Source organism: Dreissena polymorpha, chromosome 16, assembly GCF_020536995.1.
Source record: "Dreissena polymorpha isolate Duluth1 chromosome 16, UMN_Dpol_1.0, whole genome shotgun sequence".
NCBI classification, from domain to species: domain Eukaryota; kingdom Metazoa; phylum Mollusca; class Bivalvia; order Myida; family Dreissenidae; genus Dreissena; species Dreissena polymorpha.
In genome coordinates this window covers 24,247,856-24,267,470 of record NC_068370.1, presented here as the reverse complement: position 1 = coordinate 24,267,470, position 19,615 = coordinate 24,247,856, and the positions used below count along the sequence as shown (strand labels likewise).

The following is a 19,615-nucleotide window of genomic DNA, read 5'->3' as shown; positions in this document are numbered from 1 at the left end:
TTCAAAAATGGTTTTGGTTGCTTTAAAAACATGGCCACCAGGGACGGGGCATTTTTCCTTATATGGCTATATATGGCTATAGTAAAACCTTGTTAACACTCTAGAGGCAACATTTTATGTCCAATCTTCATGAAATTTGGTCAGAAGATTGGTCTCAATGATATCTTGGATGAGTTCGAAAATAATTATGTTTGCTTGAAAAAAATGGCTTCCAAGGGGCGGGGCATTTTTTAACCAGGTTTTCCGAAGGAAAAAACTGGTTATTAGATTGGCGAATGAGGGCGGGCTGGCTGGCTGGCGGGCGGGCGGAACAAGCTTGTCCGGGCCATAACTTTGTCGTTCATCGTGAGATTTTAAAATCATTCGGCACATTTGTTAACCATCATTAGACGGTGTGTCGCGCGAAAAAATTACATCAATATCTCCAAGGTCAAGGTCACACTTTGAGTTCAAAGGTAAAAAATAGCCATAAATGAGCTTGTCTGGGCTATAACTATGTCATTCATTATGAGATTTTAAAATCATTTGGCACATTTGTTCACCATCATGGGACGGTGTGGCACGAAAGAATCACGTCAATATCTCCAATGTCAAGGTCGCCACAACTAAAAATAGATTTATTTTAAAACAAACTTACAAAGGGGGTTAATTTTGTTTGTTCATTTCAAAAGTTCAGTTTGAGTTGTCTCCCTTTATCAGATTTTTTTCCACAATGAAAACCTGGTTTTGTGACAATTTTGTCCCTTGTCCTTATATGGCTATAGTAAAATCTTGTTGGGTTGTTACCGTATACGTGCGCTTATAAGACGCCCTCGCTTATAAGACGCACCCCGACTTCGGACTGTATAATGGGTGGATTTGAGACTGACCCGCGTGTAAGACGCTGTCAAATTTTGCCGTATTCATCGGCCGGAAAATGGCCGAAAAATGGCAGAATGTTAAAGCAAATCCTCAATTAGTAAAACATTGAGAATTTTCAAACTCGCGCTGCATACAATTAGTAATTCACGCAAGTCTGAAAAATAAAACAATCAAACAACAAAGTAAATAATATTTGTTTATTTTATGATATATTAGTGGGTTTTAATTTATTTTTAAGTATTATTCATGCAATAAAAATAATTATCAAATTGACAAAATTTCTAACAATTGCGTGTTAATCATTTGCCCTAACAATTGCAAACATATTACGTTCGTAATATCAATGCACAAGAAAATTGATCGTGTCAGTCATCTTAATTGTATTGTTTGACAGGTATTGAAATCTAATAGGCAGATATTTTGAAAGCGTTTAGTTTTATTACCTAGGTTATGCAAATTTTACGCCCATTGTCTATCAACAATAGGTAACGCCTACTTTCATAAAATTAGCCAATCGTTTGATAGAGTGATAGACTCCGAAGCGCAGATCGAAATCACGTGTCAAGAAGAAAGCCATATGCGGATAATTGCATGCGGTCGCTCTTTGCTCCCGTTGTTGTTGGCCCCTAATAAATAATGTGTCATCGGCATTAGTGGGTCGTCTGAATAAACGTGTTTATTTAACAATTGACAGTTGCAAACTGGTAACTTATTTCAGAGGATACCCGAATTGCCAATTATGTCTTAATTGAAAATTAACGACGTGGAACAAAGACGATCAGGTGATACAAACTTGTCAAATAGCATTTGTAATCGGCAGCGTGTTTATTAAACAATTGACAGTTTCAAACTGAGAATTGATTTTGCTGTTGTTTTAAGCATGTTGGCATCGTGTTGCCGCTTACTCACGTATACTATAATGGCCAATTTATATGGCATTTAACGACGTCGCACGCAGACAATCGGGTGATAAAAACTTTTCAAGAATAATCACGGACAATATAACGTCTTACGCCCCAAAAATAACAAAATTCAAATTAAAAATAATAGACAACAAAATCAGTAACAATACATTTTATTACAAATAAATCGGTAACTGAACATAGCGTTCCGACACACGGTACGGGCCAATACAGACTTTAGAGAAAATGCAAATGGCTGCCGCGATGATTCAAAACAACTGAAAAGTGTCCAACTTGGCTAGCATAAGCCCAGTAAACTCGATATTTTGAAATTTTTTGTTTATTTTCACCAGTATCTCGCTTATAAGACGCGACCCCAACTGTAACTTATTAATTTAAGTCTCAAAAATGCGTCTTATAAGCGCACGTATACGGTAACACTCTAGAGGTCACATTTACTGTCCGATCTTCATGAAACTTGGTCAGAAGATTCATCCCCATAATATCTTGGACGAGTTAAAAAATGATGCCGGTTGGTTGAAAAACATGGCTGCCAGGGGGCGGGGCATTTTTCCTAATATGGCTATAGTACATGTATGACCTTGTTAACACTCTAGAGGCCACATTTATTTTCCGATCTTTGCGAAACTTGGTCAGAAGATTTGTCCCAATAATATCTTGTTATCTCAGGTGAGTGACTTTGGGCCTTTCAGGCCCTCTTGTTTATATGAATTCACTGTATTTAAACATAAATCACTGTAATCAAATATATTATACAAAATTCGAAACAAATTATCAAAAAGTCACAAAAAATTAAACTGTGTGTTTCAAACTCGTTCTTAAGTCATACGAAGAAATGAAAATAGACATCACTGTAACCAACTTTGTGCTGTCATGCTTTGTAAACAACTCATTCTATTAATGCATGGATATATATAGATTAACAAGTGACTTTGCAATTGTTTTGTAATATATTAGCTGAGGCTTTCAATAAAATTATGGCAAGTCTTGCCGAGTGTTGTTTTATTAGTGCAGAGTCGGATGTATTACCTGTACCAAAACAAAAGGGCAGTAATCTGTTGTTCTGTTTATCATACCACCATTTGATAAGAAATAATAAGATAATCACCACAATTCAGCTTTTAAGCGGCAATGAAAATGTTTTATAATGTTTGACATGCAAATTATGGGATCATGGAAAACTGCATTATAATACTTGAAAAATACGTTTTTTTTGCTGTTTTGTTTCTTTTGTGTCTAAAATAGAATACATCTTGGTATCATATTATTTGTTTTATGAAAGGTGGATTTGTTTTTACCAAAAATGATGACATCATAATTACTCATGAGTACATAAACAATATGTCAGGCCATTTTGTGTTTATTGGATATCAGCATTATAGGGTATGATCAACTGAATACTCACAATAATGATGTCAAAATGTAAACACAAAAAAGGACCAAACAAACTGGACTTGTATCATACAAACATTACTATCTCAGATTGCATTACTTTTTTGGTATTGTATATAGCGAGTTGCATCTGCGATAATATGATATTATTTTTATCAGATTCTGAATTTTTATGCCCACGGATCGAATGATCGGGGGTATATTGTTTTTGGCCTGTCTGTCTGTCATTCTGTCACTCTGTCATTCTTAACCTTGATTAAAGTTTTTCGATAACTTTTGAAATATTGAAGATAGCAACTTGATATTTGGCATGCATGTGTATGTCATGGAGCTGAACATTTTGAGTGGTGAAAGGTCAAGGTCATCATTCAAGGTCAAAGGTCAAATATATGGCTTCAAAGCGGTGCAATAGAGGGCATTGTGTTTCTGACAAACACATCTCTTGTTGTTGGAAGTCATCGGTACACATTTGAAATGGCCCCTAAGAAAAGCACATATAGTTGGAAAAAACAATTCAATGAACTTTCACCTGAATATCCTCTGTTAAAGTCCCTCGTGCCTTGGACAAGGCCAGTAAAACTGTAAATGTCCAGGGAAAAAATCCAGAATACCGGTTATGCCAATAATGACCAGTGAAAATTTCTAATATTGCACATGCTTTTGTTTGATTGGCCGGTTATTATTGTGTATTCAAATCAGAAATAATAAAACGATTACCAGACTTTGTGGCCAGTAATAGATAGACAATTTTTGCAGAGACTGAATTTGTGAACCCGAAACACTGTACATCTTTTCAATACAAAAATCTGGATGGCTTCTAAACTGCACAGATAACAGTATGCATGTTCAGTTGTATTTTACTGTAAAACACGAAACTCAAATGTAATCGTTTGTGAATAATTTTTTTTATAGACTTGTATGTAAACCAAGATTTTCTACTTCAGACATCTTGTATGCAGCAGTCCATTACTACCGGAAAGCTCTTGAATACCCTCCAGCAATCGGGGAGAGGGGCGTAAGTAGGCCAATTTTGCTGGACTGTACACTAATTTGTCAATTTGTTTTTACCGCTACCATTATAGTGGTGAAATGGCTTATAGTGCTACCTCAGTTCAAGTGTATGTATGCTTGTGTTTATGTGTTACACCTGTCCGTGTGTGTGTTACCCCTTGTGTTTATGTTATACCTCTGTCCTTGTGTATGTATGCATGTGGTTATGTGTTACCTCTGTCCGTGTGTATGTATGCTTGTGTTTATGTGTTTCCCCTGTCCTTGTGTATGTATGCTTGTGTTTATGTGTTTCCCCTGTCCTTGTGTTTATGTGTTACCTCTGTCCTTGTGTATGTGTGCTTGTGGTTATGTGTTACCTCTGTCCTTGTGTATGTGTGCTTGTGGTTATGTCTTACCTCTGTCCTCGTGTATGTTTGCTGGTGTTTATGTGTTACTCATGTCCTTGTGTATGTATGCTTGCGTTTATGTAGGACATGTCAGGTATGACTTGTATTTTTGTTGTGCACTATAGGATCTTTAAATGAATTGGCCCTAATAATCACATCATGATCACGTGCAACAAGGCTTGCATCAAGGCAAAGGTTTTGATGGACACTTGTGCGCATAATTTTTGCTTCTTCCTTATGCATTAAGTAAAAGACCATGTTTGTTTCTGGCTTATAACTCTGTCATCCATTATGGGATATTGAAATATATTTAAACTGGAATTCATGGCTAGCGTTATGCAAAAAAGGGCCTTGGGACATATGCAGCCAGTTAGTCATGTAAGGTTTGGTGGTTTCATTAGAGAACATTGTGACACATCATCAGAGTTAATGGATGCAGATGCAGAGGAAGATCTGGAGCTGCACTGTTTGAATATGTCCATTATTTTATGTTTGAACAAAGCAGGTCCAATAATCATCATAGGAAGATGTCATGTTGAGTGCAACAAATGGCTTTCTTCAAAGTCAAGTTTACAGTGGAAATTTTGAGTTTGTGTGTATTCTTTATGAACAAATTATATATTAAGTGCATGGATATGTCCATGTTTGTCCAATAACTTGTTGTTAGGAATGTTTCCACATAAGGTGGCTTAGATGGTATGTCGCCTAAAACAAACACTTTTTTCCTTATATGTTGCTAGTTTGTCTGGCCCATAACTTTATTGTGCATTTAGGGATTTCAAAATAAATTTTCACAAAGGAAGATCATATCAAGAAAATGTGTCAAGTGCAACAACCCTCGAAATGTTTGCATAATCCTAATATTTATATTGTAAAAGTACATGTTTACGTCCGTCTCATAACTTCGTTGTTTGTAATGGATTTCAAAACAAATGGGAACAATATATGTTCAAAAACCATGTTGCCTGCTTCAAGGTCACTTAGTTTTCCTTAAAAGAGCCTGGATTTTCCGTCCAGCACTTTTTAGTTACATCCCAAAAAAACATGTAAAATATAAATTTCATGAATGTATTTGAAAAATGTTGTGGCCATATTTAAAAGAACAACATAAAACTTGTTGATAAATATCATAAAACTACCAAGTTCTACCCTGTTAGTACAAAAAATTGTTACAAATAGATGCGGATTCTAGACAAAAAAGGTATACCTTTTATAGTGCCCATGAGTTCCTGTTTCCATCACTCTACCAAAAAAACTTAGGCTACTGACCTTTATTTTAATATTATAAATAAAGGTTACATGTATTTCTTGGATATAAAACTTAAAAAAGGCACAAACCTATACAAATTTCAGTCAGACAATTATTATTTTTTATGAATGGTGATGTAACAGTTGGTGTCCAATATATTTCAACTTGAATTCAGATCTCAAACTGTTTTTACATAACTTGTGTAGCGTCTACAAATGTTTCGATACATTGGATACAACTATGAGGTCGAAACGCCGTGATGACGAATTAATGCCGTTTATTTCAACGAGAATATATTTTAAAATTTGTATACATATCATGTTTGCTACATGTAAGTGGCGTCCAATCTGTTACATCATTGACTTTAAACCAATATAAATTGTCTGTTTTTGCAAAATGCCTTAACATATTTTTTTTTCAATTTATTAAATTGTAGGACTTTCCACAAACTCCGCACTGAACTAAAATTTTGTGATAAACACACCAGCTTAAAATTCACAAAATGTTGGACATCAAGCTATTTATGATGTAACCAAAAAGTGCTGGACGGAAAAACCGGGCTCGTATGTATAGAATAAAAATGTTTTTGTCTGGCCCATTTAAAGATAAATTGGCACAAAAGATCTTATTTAGACAACTTTTCTTGTGAAACAACCATCAACTCGCTTGAAGGTCAGGTCATAGTGGATTTGTTAACTGCTTAGATTACTCCTAAGCTAAGACTGTATGGTTAATCTCTTATGAAAATTGCTCCTAGGAAATACATGAGTGGCGCTCTGTGAAAAAGGGGTTTAATGCATGTGCGTAAAGTGTCGTCAAAGATAAGCCTGTGCAGTCCGCGAAGGCTTATCAGGGATGACACTTTCGGCCTAAACTGATTTTTAGCGAAGAAGACTTTCTGTGAACGAAAAATACCATTTAAGCGGAATATGTCATCCCTGATTAGCCGTTGCGGAATGCGCAGGCTTATCTGGAATGACACTTTACACACATGCATTAAACCAGCGATTTTTTTCCTTCTTTATAAAGTACCGGTAAACGGCACTTTCCCAAGTACGAAAATACTACAAATTTCCCAATTGCTGTCCAAAAAATTCCCAATTTAAGGTTAAAATTTTTTTTTTTAAATAATTTTTTTTTTGGAAATTGCAACATTTTGTTAGTTTCCCTATGTAGCTCTATGGTTTCAACCTAGGTAAATATAATATTGACAGCTTGTAAACACTTTGTTATCAATTTAAAAGTATTTGGGAGCATAAAATCGAATACACCAATTTCCCAATTTGAGGGTTTCACGACTCGATTTTTCCCAATTTTCAAGCTTTCACGACTGAATTTTTCCCAATTTGACTGGTACGGGTACTTTTCCCAATTAGACAAAAAAAATCGCTGATTTAACCCCTTTTTCTCAGATCACGGCTCATATACATTCAGGCACCACATGATACACTTTAATGTCTGCTTAAATTAAACATGCTTTTTGACAAGCTTGAGACAGGCCTATCCTGTAATAAGATGAATTGATGCCTACTTTATGGTATATTTTTGTTGCCCTCACCAAAGCTTCAATAGTTAGCCATCAGTTTTTTTTCTTGTATGCACCAACATTACTTTTGATCCGATCTCTTGTCTTTTACAGGGCATGTTTGACTTGACGCAAGAGATAGCATACAATCTGGCTCTGATTTACCAAACCAGTGGATCGGTAGACTATGCTAGGTACATACTCTGGAAGTACTGTGTGATATGAGTGATTTTATTCTACTGTCAGGATTGTGGTGTTTTGCTACTACCAGTCTTACAGTGAGTGGAGTAACTGTCATTCAGGTGTAACCAGAAACCGCCGTTCATCTAGATGCAACAGACGTAAAGGTGTAGTGGAATTTTCTACACACATTTGTTTATGGTGTAAGGAGTGTGTTTTGTTTGCATAAGTAGCATGTACATGTTATGTGTTACTTTAAACATGTGCCCAGAGCATCTGCTGTACATATTACAGGGCATGTTTGACTTGACGCAAGAGATAGCATACAATCTGGCTCTGATTTACCAAACCAGTGGATTGGTAGACTATGCTAGGTACATTCTCTGGAAGTACTGTGTGATATGAGTGATTTTATTCTACTGTCAGGATTGTGGTGTTTTGCTACTACCAGTCTTACAGTGAGTGGAGTAACTGTCATTCAGGTGTAACCAGAAACCGCTGTTCATCTAGATGCAACAGACGTAAAGGTGTAGTGGAATTTTTTACACACATTTGTTTATGGTGTAAGGAGTGTTTTGTTTGCATAAGTAGCATGTACATGTTATGTGTTACTTTAAACATGTGCCCAGAGCATCTGCTGTACTTGTGTTGGAATAATCAATGAAACATGTAAAGAGCAACTTTTAGTGTATGGAACAAGTGTTAAGAGCCTTCACTAGCATGGTATTCATTGTGTACATATTGGGAGAAAGATTGATACTGCAGAAGGATTTATCAACAAATGCAAAACATTTCTATGAATCAGCTGTTATATACCTGCGCTGAATTCAAGAAACAGACATGAAGTGTATGAACTTTTTATGCCCCCGAAGGAGGGCATATAGTGATCGGACTGTCCGTCACACTTTGCGTTTAGGTTTCGAAAAATATTCATAACTTCTATGTCACTTCAGATATCAATTTCATATTTGGCATGCATGTATATATGGACAAGGCCTTTCCATACGCACCCAAATTTTGACCCCTGTGACCTTGACCTTGAACTAAGGGTCCACGTTTAGGTTTCAAAATCTGCATTTAGGTTTTGAAAAAAGCTCATAACTTCTATCAAGCTATGATGACAGCTCTTGTTATTATCGAAAGAAAAAGCAGCAACAGTATGGTATGGGTGATTGGTTTATTTGTGAGGAGTAATCATTTAACATTTAGAGAGAATCGTCTTACACATGTAAGAACCAGTTAAGAAACATTTCTACCGACAGATAATTGCAGCCGAATATTGTGTTATGTCTGTTTAACTATGAGAAATAATTTGCATCATAAAATGACGACAGAATAGAAGTGAGTTTAGAGTTGTACATGTGTTGGTCAATATGTGGTGTACAGCACCACATTCAAAGATTGATGATGATAATTTAGTATGCAACTAAGTAGTGTGTTGTCTATGAATGTGGTTTGGAATTATTACATATCTGATGTGCATCAGTGTGAATAATAATATTTAATCCTTTACTACTTACTGGGTACTTATGTATTTTGAGGCACGTGTAGTCCCTTAGAATGTTAAATTTTATCAAAGACCTTTCTTACCAAATTCAAGTTGTAAAGGCTTCATTTCCAACGCTTAGATATTGATGAGCATCAAATAGCATTAAACCTGAACAGACTGCGAGTTACTCGCAGGCTAATCTGGTTTTATGCTGTTTGCACATAGCAATGTTCACTTTGCATCTAAGTGGTAAAGGGTTTAGTGTCATCATCAGTGGGTAGTGGTTTGCATTTCTATGAACGAGTATCATTTTAGATTGAAAAAAAGGCTGTACATCCACACAATGTACTGTTAATAGTTTTAGTTTGAAAATTTAGGAGGGAACAAAAAAATTGAACAAAACAATTGCCAATAGTGTAACACGGCACAAAGCATAAGACCTAACAAATATATATATATATATATATATATATATATATATATATATATATATATATATATATATATATTCACACTCGAACATGAACAGCACTTCAGTCAGTGCATTCGACTTAAAAAGATGTGTTTAACCATATGAACAACATATTCTTTCATTATAATAAAGGTGCAATAATAAGTCTTAATAATTTGTACAAAGCAAGTACTAGCCATCTAAAATAAATTCATGTATTGGGAAGTCAAGTTGAAGTGCAATATACAATTTGTACATGATGATATTATTATGTAAGCTTGTTTGCTACTATCTTTTGCCTTTATATTTGAATATTAGCAGAAATCTATCAGTTTTAATTTCCCATTTTCACTTTAAACAATTCAAAACCTAGTGAAAAGCAGACATGTCCAGCAAATAATACTGTTACAAAGTAACATACTTCCCAACTCCTGAATTGCACCCTTAAAATTAATATGACTGTGTTGTTTGTGTTGGCCAAATAAAATATTTTTTCCTGTGAATGTATATTTCATTATCATCATACCAATTGTTAAAATCCTTCATTAAAATTACACAGTACTAAAATATATTCAATGTTAATAGGTTGAAACTATATTTTAACTGCCTATTTAAACGTAATGAATTTTAATCATAGTTAAACATTAAAAGGACGGTCAAGCAGATTGACGAAAAAAAAAAAGTTTTAAAATACCATTTTTTTTTTACAATTATTAGTTTATATTGATTAAAATATCACGAATTGTATATTACATACTTGGTTGGTAAGTTTTTGTTTTTTTTTCAGTATATTCGGTTAAAATTTTACTGGGTATGTGTACCAGGTAACTACCAGTTAACTATAAACAAGAGATTGCCAAGCAATATGGTCCCCTACCGGTGAAACTCCACCATTGTCAGTAAAAAACATTTTTGTTGCCAAAGCAACCAGAATTCTTGATGTAGGAACAATGAAATGACGTGCATAATCTCCATATTGCCATCTATCCATGTTCCAAGTTTCATGAAAAAATATGAAGAACTTTAAAAGTTATCACAGGATCCAGAAAAGTGTGACGGACAGACTGACAGACAGACAGAGTGCAAACCATAAGTCCCCTCCGGTTTCACCGGTAGGGGACAATAATGCAAGTAGATTGATCATCATCGTCACGTGGAAAACCCAGGAATGCAAATTGTGCATGCGTAGTGAATTTTATATATAAAATGATCAATCTACTTGCATTATTTAAAGTCTGTATATCGTTATGTCACCTATTTTCGTGATGTAATTTCAATTTCACATCCCAAAATTTTATTATCAAATATACTGAAAATATTAACTTTTTTCAAGTAATGTTATATACAAGTCATGATATTTTAATCAATATAAACTATTAATTGTAAAAAAATACGGTAGATCCATTTTAAAACTATTATTTTTTTCGTCAATCTGGTTGACGGTCCCTTTAAAGTGTTTTTGTAATTTTGCAGTTTCTTAAACATGAACATTTGTGGGATTTTTTTGGCAGTCAACGTTCCTGCTGGATATAAACATTCAAACAAATGTACAGAAAAGACGGCCTTAGGCAGCTTTGACAAATAAATAGGATAGTTAGGTTGTATGAACTTTTTGTGTAAACTTTTGTTTACAATACACGTTATTTCGATATGTAATAAGGATATTCAATGATAGAAGTAGTCCTATGCTGTATTTTACATTCTCTCTACGTAACAGTTAACTTGTCAAAGTTAAGTCAATTATAGCAAAAGTGATGAAAAATTAACCTGTAATACCAAAAAAGTGTTGGTTTTGACACAAACACATGGGTTGGTTTGTAAAACCAAACACTACTAAGCTGAATGGCTTTTGAAAATGTTTATTTGCATCTGCTAAAGCTTATATGTGTACAGAGAATACATAAAAATTGATGTAACAGGCCTTGTTAATAAATAATATATTTACAATATATACAAAATTATGTATTTACATTATGTTCACAATACTACACATAAAGGTGTGATTCAAAGCAACTTTAGGCTCTGTGACAAAACTTATCTCATCAACATATAAGCCAATGTTCATATTCACACAGTTAAATTAAAAGCTGCCAATATCTGTTAATTGATTTCACAAAAAGCTATAGCAGCCATTAATGAGAGCTTAGTCACAAACGTGCCTGATACCTCAGAGATGTTAAACTACAAATAATTGTGTAGATCATTGGGCACTTAAAGTGCCTCGTGCATCTGCATTTCATAGTGATTACTTTTAATTTTTCAATTTAATCACATGAGCAATGTAGAAATAAGTGCATTCCACAAACATAACACTGACTCCTACATGTACATGTATATACCACCTTCAATCTTTGCCAGAGGAGCAGTATATCTTTCTATATAATGTCCAAAACCATTAGATTAAAAAATATATGATTTTTACAGTAGATGAAAATTGCACAATCCCAGTAAGATGTGTTCTTGAGTTTTTGATGTTCAATTCAGCCTTTGCTGGCCCCAAGGATGCTCTGCAAAATAAATAATCTCTGATACAATAATTATAAAGCAGCAATTCATAAAGGATATTTGTTGGATTCAATGGAATATCGATTTCACGAGTGGCGCAGCCACAAGTGAAAATATATTTTTTCTATCATCACGAGTGAATTAAAATCGATATTCCATCGAATCCAACACATTTTCGCTTTATTTTATGCTTTTTTTCACTGTTTATTTACATTGTAAAAGAGTTTAACTGGATAATTTTGCGGGATTTATGACATCATTTTGTCAAAAAAACAACATAATTTCACAGTAAAACAGTGAAAAATATTGATATTTGTCACTGTTCGAAACAGTGAAATACCAATTTTATTTCACTGATATTTCTCTATAAACCACCAGAAAGCATAAAATAAAGTCAGTTCAAACACTGGAAATATAAAAATATATATGGTTTATTTCTATACAGATATAAACATTGTTATTGAACAATTTATAAAAATGGAACTTAACAAGCAAATTCGTTGAATTGATATCCCCCGCCCATATTCTTCTTGACACAAAAGGGTTATATTTGACACTGAAAAAAGCATTTTTTCAAGATACAAAGGGCCATAACTCTGTAATTAACAGATGGTGTACAATGTCATTTGGCGTGCATCATCTTCTTATCCATATATATATACCCATACCAAGTTTCAATGAAATCGGCCAAAGCACTTCCAAGATATGGCTCCGGACACAAAAGTGCCTGTAGTAAAAAGCATTTTTTCAAGATACAAAGGGCCATAACTCTGTTTTTAACAGATGGTATACAATGCCATTTGGCGTGCATCATCCTCTTATGCATATATATACTCATACCAAGTTTCAATGAAATCCGCCAAAGCACTTCCAAGATATGGCTCCGGACACAAAAGTGCCTATAGCAAAAAGCATTTTTTCAAGATGCAAAGGGCCATAACTCTGTTTTAAACAGATGGTGTACAATGCCATTTGGCGTGCATCATCCTCTTATGCATATATATACTCATACCAAGTTTCAATGAATTCCGCCGAAGCACTTCCAAGATATGGCTCCGGACAGAAAAGTGCCTATAGTAAAAAAGTATTTTTTCAAGATACAAAGGGCCATAACTCTGTTTTTAACAGATGGTGTACAATGCCATTTGGCGTGCATCATCCTCTTATGCATATATATACTCATACGAAGTTTCAATGAAATCCGCCAAAGCACTTCCAAGATATGGCTCCGGACACAAAAGTGACGGACGGACGGCCGGACAACGCCAAAACAATATCCCTCCGCCTCTGGCGGGAGATAATGTGTACCCACAGCAAGGTCAAGTAGATGTTGGTGCTAAAAGACGTCAAGACAAGGGACAAAATTGTCACAAAACCAGGTTTTCATTGTGAAAAAAATCTGATAAAGGGAGACAACTGAAACTGAACTTTCGAAATGAACAAACAAAATTAACCCCCTTTGTAAGTTTGTTTTAAAATAAATCTATTTTTAGTCATGGCGACCTTGACATTGGAGATATTGACGTGATTCTTTCGTGCGACACACCGTCCCATGATGGTGAACAAATGTGCCAAATGATTTTAAAATCTCATAATGAATGACATAGTTATAGCCCAGACAAGCTCATTTATGGCTATTTTACCTTTGAACTCAAAGTGTGACCTTGACCTTGGAGATATTGACGTAATTTTTTCGCGCGACACACCGTCTAATGATGGTTAACAAATGTGCCAAATGATTTTAAAATCTCACAATGAACGACAAAGTTATGGCCCGGACAAGCTTGTTCCGCCAGCCCGCCCGCATTCGCCAATCTAATAACCAGTTTTTTCCTTCGGAAAACCTGGTTAAAAACTAGAAATTTCGTTTAAACACCTTATAAATAGATTTAACATCAATAAAACCAAAGAAAGTTGTTAAGACAAGACACAAGCTCACATGAGAAGTCATCTTCACAAGCTATCTTAAAAGAGCATGAGTGTAGCAACACGAGTATGCATAATAAAGCCCCATGCTAGGAAAACTGGGCTTAATTAATGCATGTGCATAAAGAGGCGTCCCAGATAAGCCTGTGCAGTTGGCACATGCTTATCAGGGGCGACACTTTCCACTTGATTTTTGTTTAGAAGAGACATCCTTCTAACGAAAAATTCCATTAAAAATAAAAGTGTCATACCTGATTAACCTTTGCAGACTGCACAGGCTAATCTGTGACAACACTAGGCCCATGCATTAAGCATAGTTTTCCCTGAACAAGGCACACAAAAAAACAGGAACAAATCTGAACACAAAACCTTAGCAGCTTTACGGACATGCTGCTCCCTTATGACTGCAGAGCGGTCCTGCTTGGCATAGTCTGCTGCTGCCTTGGCCAACTTCTGCTCGAACAACAGGTAGTTCAACCAGGCCTGCGAGTAAAAAAAAACAGCAGTTTTCTTCACTGTGTATAAGCAACCTGCTATGGTGATCCCTACCTTTACCCCTATGTAATATTACACACATGTCATTTTCTTTTTGCAACCATAAAAACAAAAGTTTCATATTCAGCCCTTTCGTAACCATGATATATACCAGTGTCCGACAAATCCATTGCCCGGAGCCCGGGGGCTACCAAAATTTTTCATCGGGCTACTGAAATTTTCCAGCTGACGCCCGCCGGGCTACTATAAATCTATAAGAGCGGTAGCCCGGTTTATTGACAGACATACGTAGAATAAACACGCTGACCATGTGTTTGTACACTGTGTATTGCTTATAATCCGATAACAAAGTGCAATCAATTATCTAATCAGTCACCGATCACTTGCGGTAATGCCTTAAACAGTAACAGTGAATTTTAATCATCCAATCAGAATCAACATTTGTCGTCTGCTAATAATATAATGAGAGCCGGTTGGATAGTTGGCGCACATGATGCAACTATTTCGCAGTTTGGAATTCTTTGAAAACCGCAACAATGAGTAATAGCGACAACGTTTTTGATGTCGTTAAATATCCAAGGACGCCAAACATTAAATAAATCAAAAGAATAGCGGATTCTTCAAAACGGTAACGAAACCGAAAATGAATATTAATGACAACTTTGTGAACGCGGTTAACACCTGCTAATTAGTTTGCATTGTCAATTAATAATTGGATTAATCGACTGTTAATCAATAATCCCATATTTGCCCGATTTTTATATTTAAAACCAAATTATGGGTCGGTAATATAGACGATAAGAGTCATAGACACAAACGTTTGAAATTTTCTAAAGAGTCAAATGAATTTCGGCATATGGTTCTATTTAAAGATATGATGAAATAAGCTCCCAATCAGGACCGTTGTATTGCAACATGCGTAAATAACCTGCCACGGTTTGCACGCGTTGTGTACAGCTATTTTAGGTTACAAAATTCTACATTTAAGAAATGAATTTCTTTGTCCTGATAAAAAGAGCGCGAAAATTGGCGTGGGTGTATTTATTTGTAAATAAAAAATTTGTAGCGGGTACAACATTGAGATAATTTAATTCCATTAAAAGTTTCGTTGTGAATTTCAACTAAAGTACTGGGGTATCTCGCGAATTGTATTTGGCATTGACATTTTCTCTTAATAAAATATCATGTAAACACGCTGTATCGTTACCGTTACGCTGTATCAGTTCCTTCATTATTGAAACAATTATTGTATTGTATACTGACTGCACACAAGTGTCGTAACATACGGATGCAATATGTAAATGCGAACAGTACTTAAAGTCGGACACAAGTAAATAAATGATTTAATACTCTTGATTTCTTGAAACTCGGTATTTGTTGTTAAAAAGGGCAATTGCATTGATTAACACCATACGAGTCAATCGTATTGATCATCTAAACGCTTTATTTACGTTTACGACTTAACGTGCTGTCCGAATTTTAGTACACATACAAGTAATATCTACATGTAGTATATGATTTTCTTTGGTACATTTACATTTAAGTACACGGTGCCTGTACTGTAACATTAATTTACGATATTGACTGTGTCCATCAGACTACTTGCTGTTTTATGTATATGTATGTATACATATTATGTATATGAAAATGAAGAAATAAAATAAAGATGAAAACCTGTCTCTTATCATCTTGTAGGAAAATTTTATGGGCTACCAAATATTTTTATTGGTAGCCCAGTGGGCTACCTGAAAAATAAGAAATTTGTCGGACACTGTATATACGAAAAGATGAAATGCATAAATGTATGAGCTAGTGACCAATTTGTTGCACAGGTGTGTAGAGAAAGACTGTTCTGAAGCTAACTACAGACTTGCAAATAAAGTAAAGCCAGTTATTAAGGATGATATATATATATATATTATAATAAATGCATAAAATCGTGAGTTTGACACATTATAAAACAGGCAAATTTGTTTAATTGATATCCCCCGCCAATATACTTCTGGACACAAAAAGTTGTCTGGACGGATGGATAACGCCAATGTGCATCTTTCTCTTATCCATATATATACTTCTACCAAGTTTCAATGACATCCCTCAAAGCACTTCCAAGATATGGCTCCGGACAAACAAAAATTTTTTTTTTCAAGATACAAAGGGCCATAACTTCGTTATTATCCGATGGCATACATTGCCATTTGGCGTGCATCATCCTCTTATCCATATACAGTGCTCCAGCTAGGATTTGAAAAGGGCAGGGGGGCTTTTTTGTCAAAAGGGCACTTTTGACGCGCAGTATTTTGTCAAAAGGGCACTTTTGACGCGCAGTATTTTGTAAAAAGGGCACGTTCGAGCTCGGGGGTGTTTCTGGAATGCTTCCTATTGCATGTTAATTTATATGTTATAAATAATTGTTTTATTCCCATTATTATTAAACCATTCAAATATAATGTCTACAATGAGGATTAAACTAATTACAATGTAATAAGAGATTTATGAATTATCATATGTAAAAAAAAAAAAATATATTTTTTTTTTTTTAGGGGGGGGGGGGGGGGGGCAGGGCGGAGGTTCGGGAGGGCAAGGCGCCCTTCGATTTAGGCCTAGTTGGAGCACTGCATATATATACTCATACAAAGTTTCAATGAAATCCGCCAAGCACTTCCAAGATATGGCTCTGGACACAAAAAAGCATTTTTTCAAGATACAAGGGGCCATAACTCCGTTATTGACAGATGGTGTACAATGCCATTTGGTGTACATCATCCTCTTAATTCTTATCCATATATATACTCATACCAAGTTTCAATGAAATCCGCCAAAGTAATTCCAAGATATGGCTCCAGACACAAAAGTGCTGGACGGACGGACAGATGGACGGACAACGCCAAAACAATATCCTTTCACCTATGGCACGGGATAATAAAACTTCTTACGCCGTAGTTAAGGAAGGTTCGGCTTATTCATGTAACACATTTTGACTGTTGTTTAATGCAATATTATTTTAAACAGTGTTTAAAAGTCAATAATTCTTGGTATATTCAATACAATACACTTAATTATGTTATTTTGCGACGACGTTAAATTTTGTTTTCGCAGTTTATATCATGTTAAGGTTCATGTAGAGGCTTCATTTTGAAAAATGTGGGACCCCTAGCATTGAACTCAAATTTGACTAAAGGAAGAGTGCCACATAGAAAATGTATACATATATGCTTGAAAGGATGTTTTTCCTTCAAACTGCTACCAATTTTGTACATCAACGTATCATAACATCCACAAAATCAATCAAACTACAAAGCGATTTTAACACTAAAATATACATTATTTTCAAAAATCTGAATCATGTTTATTCCACGTATTTCGGCGGAAAATTATATAACTAGTGAATAATATCGACATTGACGTGGGCAAGTTGCGCTTAAATAGTAAAAAAAGTTTACATATCTAAAAATATCAAAACTCGAACACATGTCATTTCATCACCATGGGGGCAGCCATTTTTAAATTAATAAAATAGAAAGAAACATGCTAAAAACTCACTCATCGCCTAATTGACATTCCAAACGGTTGACGATGACAAATGCATTGGATTGTAATCTTTCCTTTGATGTTTGCAAACTGCACGATCAGACCTCATAAACACTCAAAAGAATAACTATGTAAGAAGCATTTCACCAATGTTTACAATCGTTGTCGAATCACTGTACTTATATTATTGCGCATAAAATAGTACGCTTACAGACTGACAGAAAGATCGATACATAACTCCGTTCAATTCATCACGGTATACAATTCTATCAATAATATATAATAATACATCGCTTTAACAATCTTAAAGTAGAAATAATTCTTTTAAACGGAGTTTTTAATAACGAAAGTGAAAACAACGGAAGTTGGATGGATATTCTGTAAGATGCACTTCGGCTCCAGAAAAACAAAACAAATAAACTAAAAAAGACGTGTGGGGGACAATTTTCAGCTGGAAAATATTTGCAATAGGGTAAGTGATGATATCTCTGCGTGGTCATTTCTGTTATTAAGTGCGATCTCTTGCTGATTAATGTTAATAGTTGTTTTACTAGTACCACACACTTGTCAAAATAAGTACATGTGTTTTCTCAGGTATGTGTATACACATACCTGGTTTTCTCACCACTGCACGTGGTTTCGACCGATTTGTTTTGCACGTTTTTCTACGGATCACAGCGATGGCCACGCTTTCAAAATGGGTAGAAGGAATCGAACTATAAAATCAATAGTTTTGCCAATTTCTTTATTTCTTTACAATTTTATATGTCGTCTGCAATGTATTTCAATTTGAGATGGTGTAAAATTTGCAATTTGGTTGAGAGGTAAATAACAAAATTGTTAAGCCTTTGAAATATAATAGTGACTCTTATTATCCACCGTACCTGGATTTTTAAAAAGTAGTTACGTTTTAGTTATTTTTAGAACTTTGTTTAGGATATTTATCCAAAAAAGGCAGTTGAATAAAAACTCATTTGTTGTTTTATGGCAATTATTTTCTGTGAAATGTTGCTAACTTGACCTTGTATATGTATATAGCTTTGTATTTATTCAACTTAAGGTAGTGCATATCCTTCCTAACTTTAGATTGAGATTTTGTGAATTAGTGTAAAAATGTATTGGTTTTAAACCAAAATATGAATAAAGCACACAAATATTGAATGTCAAAAATGTGTTTATGTTATTCTATCCGTCTTAAGCTTTAAAATGATATATAGTTTGACCATATTGTACCAAATTCAATGAAGAAAAACCAAAGAGAAGTTTTAATGAAATTTATCCCCCCCATGAACCTTAAAAAAGTTAGCAACGAAGTGTCCATCCGTCAGGCTGTTCAAGTGTCAGGACGAGGTTGACATTACCATTGCGTGGATTTTAGAAATCGAAGCTTCGTCAAATCTTTGCTTAACAATTTTCTTCAAATTGGTAGACGGTAACTTGCTGAGCATTTTTATTATCTTTTTTAAATCAAAATTAAACGTTCCGCTTTTTGAGATCTACGTCAGATAATGCTTGTTTTCTTGAGTTAAAAGACCCCAACGAAACTAATCGTACGAAAGCAACACAGGTCAGAACCTTTTTTTTGTACATTAGATAAGTAGCTTGTCTTAATTATGAAAAAAAATAATTTATTACTTAACTATGATAAAAATATTCGTAGTAATACAATCTGAACAATTGTGTTAAAAGGG

General features: G+C 34.8%; 2 protein-coding genes across 6 annotated transcripts in view; one reads left to right on the top strand and one right to left on the bottom strand.

Moving 5' to 3' along the window:
- Positions 1-9,042, top strand: part of LOC127861998 (general transcription factor 3C polypeptide 3-like) — a 61,040-nt gene extending 51,998 nt beyond the window's left edge. For 2 of the 5 annotated variants that reach the window (XM_052400842.1, XM_052400844.1), the window contains 2 exons: positions 4,121-4,191; positions 7,462-9,042. In XM_052400842.1, the coding sequence (XP_052256802.1) occupies positions 4,121-4,191; positions 7,462-7,572 (182 nt within the window). In that variant the 3' untranslated portion in view covers positions 7,573-9,042. The remainder of the gene's footprint in view (positions 1-4,120; positions 4,192-7,461) is intronic. The other 3 variants (XR_008040391.1, XR_008040392.1, XM_052400843.1) reach the window with 3 other exon arrangements.
- Positions 9,043-11,310: 2,268 nt separating this feature from the next.
- LOC127862008 (centromere protein W-like) lies at positions 11,311-19,439 on the bottom strand. Its single transcript, XM_052400871.1, has 3 exons — positions 19,286-19,439; positions 14,268-14,381; positions 11,311-11,974 (listed from the first exon to the last, which is right to left on the bottom strand). The coding sequence occupies exons 1-3, from the start codon at positions 19,370-19,372 to the stop codon at positions 11,948-11,950; spliced, it is 228 nt and encodes a 75-aa protein (XP_052256831.1). The 5' UTR covers positions 19,373-19,439; the 3' UTR covers positions 11,311-11,947.
- Positions 19,440-19,615: the final 176 nt, after the last annotated feature.

Bases quoted from the DNA above. Each gene is read 5' to 3' on its own strand.
- LOC127862008 (XM_052400871.1), bottom strand. From the start codon at position 19,372: ATGCTCAGCAAGTTACCGTCTACCAATTTGAAGAAAATTGTTAAGCAA. The intron at 14,382-19,285 runs GTAATGTCAACC...TTTTACTCGCAG, and splicing joins TTTCTAAAATCCACGCAATG to GCCTGGTTGAACTACCTGTT. The intron at 11,975-14,267 runs GTTTTGTGTTCA...TTTATTTTGCAG, and splicing joins ATGTCCGTAAAGCTGCTAAG to AGCATCCTTGGGGCCAGCAA.